Genomic DNA, 6,415 nt, shown 5'->3' with positions numbered 1-6,415 from the left:
ACTTTTAGTATATAATAATAGGATAATAGGATAGGATAGGATAGGATGTTAAAGCGCCCACGTACCGATCTAGGAGCGTTTGTAGGAGCGCCACGTGGTGGCTTGAGAGCGTTTATAGGAAGTTTAATGGACTTTTAGTATATAATAATAGGATAGGATGTTAAAGCGCCACTTGCCGATCTAGGAGCGTTTGTAGGAGCGCCACGTGGTGGCTTGAGAGCGTTTGTAGAAAGTTTAATGGACTTTTAGTATATAATAATAATAATAATAATAATAATAATAATAATAATAATAATAATAATAGATAGATAGATAGATAGATAGATAGATAGATAGATAGATAGATTATAAGATGACGGTCAAACGTAGAAACAAATAAACTTATTTTGTGGGTTTCGGTGTATCTCCTTCAACAGGGCGGCAGAGCGTGGCAACCATCTCCTCCAGCGCCTTCCACGACGACCCGCCCTCGGCGACCGCTTCTCGCGCCTTGGACGCCAGCGCGGCGACGTTCCTCGCCTCCTCGCCGCCGCCGCCGCCCTTCCCCTCCCCGGCCATCATCATCAGCTCCCTCGCCACGCGCGCGATCACCTCGCTCCCGACCACCCCGTGCCCGCCCGTCGCCATCGCCGTCGGCACCGGCACCCTGACCCCGACGCGCAGCTCGTCGACGACGAGCATCGCGTTGAGCGGCTGCTCGGCGCCCATCGGCCACGCCGCCAGCGGCACGCCGGCGGCGACGCCCTCCACCGCCGAGTTCCACCCGCAGTGGCTGAGGAAGCCCCTCACGCAGCCGTGCTGCAGGATCCGCCATTGGTCCACCCACTCCCGCACCACCATGCCTCGCCCCTCCACGCGCTCCTCGAAGCCGGCGCCGAGGTCGGCGTCGCTGGGGCGCACGGCCCACAGGAAGTAGACGCCCGCGGCCGCGGCGGCTTCCAGCCCGCCGGCGACCTCCCTGAGCTGCGCGTCCGGGATGGCCATGGCGGTGCCGAGCGCCACGTACAGCACGGCTCTCCCGGCGGCCGCCTTCTCGTCCAGCCACTTCATCCATGAGGGCTCGACGGCGCCGGTGCCGGTGCCGGTGCCGCCATGGGCGAGGCAGAGCGGGCCTATGGGCCACGCCCTGGGGCCGGCGCGGTGGTCACGGTTCCAGTGCTCGACGTAGCGGCCTTCCATGGCGTCGAAGGTGTTGACGATGAGGCCGTTGCTGCCGGCGATGGCCTTCCATAGCTTGGCGTTCAGCTCCATGATCGGACCCTCCGGGGACGGGCGGTTGAAGGGGACCGGGATGTCGGCGAGCGTGAGGTGGACGTGCGGGAACTCCGGCACGGCGAACGTCGCCGCCTCGGCGCCGCCGCCGCCAGACAGCAGCGCGGCGGCCGGGTTGTCGCGGAGGATCACGTCGCGCATGATCGTCGCGAACATGTTCCCGCCGAGGAACGCCACCGTCGGGACGCCGAGCGCGGCGGCGGAGGCGTGCGCCCAGTGCAGGAACGCGTCGGCGACGAGGAGGCCGACGCGGGGCCGAGCGGCGGCGAGCGACACCTCCAGCCCCGGCCGGAGCGCCGACACCGCCTCGACGAACGCCGGAAGGGGGAACAGGGAGTCGAGGGCCTCGACGCACTCCGCGGCGCCGCGGGCGACGACATGGTCCGGGAAGGGAAGCTCCACGACGGCCACGTCGTCGTCGAGCTGTCCCCGGACGAACGGCGCGTTGCCCGGGGTGCTGAAGAAGGTGACGGTGGCGAGGCCGCGGCGGCGGAGAAGGCAGGCGAGGTGGGTCATCGGGACGGTGTGGCCCCTGGCCATGAACGGGAAGATGGCGACGTGGGGGAGCTGCACATCGTGACCAGCCGCCGCCATGACCGGCCTGGAGCTAGCAGTGGAGCTGGTTGCTGATAGCCTCAAGAGTGTGTTCTTCTATTCTAACTACGAAATGGCTGCTGCTAATCGCTCCACATGTAGTAATGTACACCGTAGGCCCAAAAGACATGGTACAAAATGATAACAAAGCACTGGCGAGGCATAAGAGCCCTGTGACTGTGTGGATCTGTCTTAGTGCCGAGTTTGGAGCGGTGTGCTTTTCTCTACGGTGCTTGAGCTTTCGTGTTAAGGCGGAGTCGGAGCTGCTGCATCGGGTCAGCCGATGAGTTGGGCAACGATAACACTCAACACTTTTGCTCTTGTTTCTTGAAGGTTCTACACGTTTTAAGGTAGTCTTAGGTGAAATTCTTGCCTGGTCTTACAGGATCGGCGACAGTCTTGGGTGAAATCCTTGTCTGGTCTTACAGGATCGGTGACATCGATGTATGCGGGTGCTGTTTCCTCCTTGGAGGTGTTGCCTTGTGAACTCTCTCCCCCTTTAGGTAAAAACTCTTTTCTTCTAATATATCCGGTAGAAATCTTACCGTCAACTGTTTCAAAAAAAATGATAACAAACACGTGTCTAATTTAATACTCCCTCTGTCCTGAAATCTACTCTCTCTGGTTTTTAATCGATGACACCATTGACTTTTGAACACATGTTTATGTTTGATCATTCGTCTTATTCAAAAATTTTAAATACCTTAAGTGATAAAACAACTCATACCAAAATAAATTATAACTACATAATTTTTTTAAGCAGCTTACCTAACACGCTAAATACTACTTCTGTATTAAAATATTTTAGAACGGAGGAGGGAATAATTTACGCAAAATCTATTTCGAGAGGCATCTCGATTTAGACTTAACGAGCGACGCGGACAATTACGTGAGAAGTACTAGTAGCGTTACAGACATGCATGCAAGTAGTTTTTGCTATTAGGTTGTGCATATTTTTTTTCTTCTTATAAAATTTTCTCTTAAATTACTTATCCGATATATAATCCGATTACACCATTGTGTCCGTTGCAATTAAATCTTTATAACAAGATCTTACATGATAATATTATGATGAAAAAACATTTATATTGTAAATTACTTTTATTATATAGGTAAGTTACTTTTATCTTATATAAAAACTACTTTTAGATTTGATTAAATTACTTCTCATAATTTCGTAATGCTTTGAGTTGATTGTTTTTACTCAATTCCATAATTTTTGCTGATTAAATTTAATTTCTAAATAGATTTATATTTTTTATTCCTATGACAAATTTACTTTTAATATCGTAACAACTTACTTTTATTTTATGCTAAGTTACTTTTATGATTTATGTAAATTACTTTCAGGCTTTATTAAATTTACTTTCATAAATGTATTTACATGAAAATCTTCTCTACACTTTTGAATTTACTCCACGTAGTTTCTTATTGGAACTCACTCATAATGTAATTACTTTTAATGCTATATAGAGTTACTTCTATTACATAGCTAAGTTACTTCTACAATGTAAATAAATTACTTTTAAAATAATAAAATGTTTTAATATATTCAACATGGATCTCGTTTTGTCACATATTTTAAGTAGAGTACAATGATGCAAATAGATTAGATCTTAAAAATAATATGTGATTTAAAATATACAAGTGATTAAAGAGGTAAAAAAACATGCACTATAGTACTTTTTAAGCTAAAAGGAGATTTAAATCTAGGATGGAGTGATCGCTGCTTTAGGCAAATCAGAGACCGGTCGCTGTGTAGTCATGTCCAATAATATTATTGTGATCTAATCAGCTTACCTAACATGTTAAATATGACTTCCGTATTAAAATATAACAATTCAGTACGAGATAAGACACATTCTAATCATGAGTCTACACAATCCCTATGTACTCCCTCCATCCAAAATAAGCCAACTTTTGAAAATGAATCTAGACAAATATCTGTCCAGTATTACAGCGCTTCTGGACGAAGGTTGTAGATTTGTAATACTTATTATATTAGAATGCGTTCCCATTCTATATTAAGTTACAAAGATAATATCCTACAATAGTACTTACGAGCAGTTCATATATATATACTTCGAACTTACTACTCCCTTTATTATAAAATATATGTGATTTGGATGGATGAAACACATCCTAATAGTTTAAATCTGAACAGAGGTAAATCAAAATTTGTAGTACTCAAATATATGTTATTCATTTAAAATCTCTTATATGTTAAGATGTAGATAGTAATAATGTGACGGAGAGTGTAATAAATATGGACTCTTATTCCGTACTATGGTCTGTTGTCCGTCTTAATGGAATTAAAAGCGCTTCATCAGCAAGCGAGAGTGAGGCGTGGTCCCTGCCGCGTCTCTGTCCGTGTCATAAAGTAGCTCCTAACTGCATTTTCTAACACTATTTAACAGTTACTATTTATTTATTTTCTTATTCCCTCGTATTTAAAATATATAGCTATCATCTCAACAGAATACTACCTTCCTTATGTAGAAAACTAACCTAGGCTAGGCTGTGTTTAGATTCAGGGTGTAATATTTTGGTATGTCACATCGGATATATGGATACACATTTGGAGTATTAAATATAGTCTAATAAAAAAATAAATTACAAAATCCGTCTATAAATCGCGAGATGAATATATTAAGCCTAATTAATCGTCGTTAGCAAATGTTTACTGCAGCACCATATTGCTAAATCATGGTGCAATTAGACTTAAAAGATTTGTTTCACAATTTACACGCAATCTGTGTAATTAGTTATTTTTTCGTTTATATTTATTACTCCATGCATATGTCCAAACATTCGATATGACAGGGTGTAAAATTTTGGCAGGGGATATAAGCAGGCCCCTAATATCGAATGTGACATATATGTGATATATTCTAATACTACGAATCTAGACATACTTGTTTAGATTCGTAGTACTGGTATATATATGTCAGGAGTATATGTTTCAGTATGTTCACAGACTTGTCATTAGATTCAAGGATGAATATAGAAAAGATGACCCAACGTCGCATGCATACTACTCCATCTATTTTAAAATATATTAATGATTTATAGATTAATTATTACTCCCTCTGTCTAAAAACATAATAACTTTAACTCTCAAGGTTTGTCCTAAAATATAACAATTTCTCGACCAACATTCTACTCCTAACCAATTATAGCCCTCCGCCATTCAATCTTTTCACATACCTCCACTTCTCAACCAATTACAATGTTGAAAGCATGTTACAGGGGCCTTCAACCGAGTCTGCCGAAACAAGCCACTGTCCAAAGCAAAGCACCAGAGTGAAATACCGATTGGGTGAAGATGGAAGCATTCGCCACTGAGCCAAGCGCCTTTGCCATCAGAAGTAGAGAACTCTATGCCTGTAGGGGCTGATTCGTCAAATTAGGCCCATGTTATGGCCCACTGAGAAGTCCATGGCTAAATTATCTACAACTACCTTTATATATATCTATATCACAAGAGTATACATGTAAATTTCTCTGTATTTATTAGCCTTAGAGTGCATGAGTTTATACTAAGACTATAAATAAACCCCAAGGGATATATAATGTGGCATACCAACAAAATGCAATATCAATACACATTGTTTTACTTTTCAATCAAGAGTGAACCAAGTTTCTTGACAAACGCAATTGTCATTCGACAACACACAATCTTCTTTCATTTAATTCTACCCACTTTTTTAATACCCACGTCTAATTCTAAAAATCCTTATATTATAGGACGGAGGTGGTAGAAGAGATAAAAATTGAGGAGAAATGATATTAGATATTAGTACGGAAAAGTGATTAATAGAATAAAATACTAGTACATGGGTGTTGGAAGTGCTTATATTTTAGTATAAAGGAGCTATCTGTTGCACTATCCGTTGCGCATTCAAATTATTTACGAGCTTATCTCTAAGTCAAAAAAAAAAAATTCCTTCTTAGGCATGATCAAAGATCAATGGACCCTCCGTCCTAATACATTTTCGTTTTTAGCCAATTTTTTAATATCAATCCCTATAATAGCATTATTTTATTATCAAATCAACTAAAATACCTTTAACCTCCTTCCCCTCTCCTTCTCCCTCTCCTTCCCTTCTCATTCCCTAAATCCCTCATTTTCTTCACGCCTATGCCTCTCCTTACACTATCGTCACTGCCTCTTCTCCTTCTCCAGCTGCAAGCTCCCACAGGGCGTGACGCCATCTCCACCCCTCTTCGGCTGTCGGTGACCACAAGCTCCCCGTCATCGAGCTGCTTCAGTGGAGTTGGTCACCTTTCCCTTCAATCTCTACACCCACCGTCCCTCCCCATGCCATGGCCATCACCATCAAGCTCACTGGATCTAGCCATGGGTTAGGATGCAAGTGAATAGTCCCGCTACCCGAAAAAACCCGCTTGATAGCTAGTTCATTTCCCACATAGTAGTATAAATTTTAGAAGAAAAATAAACTAAAAGTGAGATAAGCGGGTAAAAAACCCGCTTGCCCGTCCCGCTTGCATCCTTAGCCATTTTTAGAATAATTGGGCTAGGCCCAAT

The 6,415-nt window shown here is 43.7% G+C and overlaps 1 protein-coding gene across 1 annotated transcript; it reads right to left on the bottom strand.

The window, feature by feature from the left end:
- Nucleotides 1-303: 303 nt before the first annotated feature.
- On the bottom strand, nt 304-2,337 carry LOC4335428 (UDP-glycosyltransferase 90A1). Its single transcript, XM_015779078.3, has one exon. It carries the CDS (start codon nt 1,864-1,866, stop codon nt 382-384), a length of 1,485 nt encoding a protein of 494 aa, XP_015634564.1. The 5' UTR covers nt 1,867-2,337; the 3' UTR covers nt 304-381.
- Nucleotides 2,338-6,415: the final 4,078 nt, after the last annotated feature.

This window comes from Oryza sativa, chromosome 4, assembly GCF_034140825.1.
Source record: "Oryza sativa Japonica Group chromosome 4, ASM3414082v1".
NCBI classification, from domain to species: Eukaryota; Viridiplantae; Streptophyta; class Magnoliopsida; order Poales; family Poaceae; genus Oryza; species Oryza sativa.
Note: the sequence above shows the minus strand (reverse complement) of the source record. Positions and strands in the feature narration are given on the sequence as shown.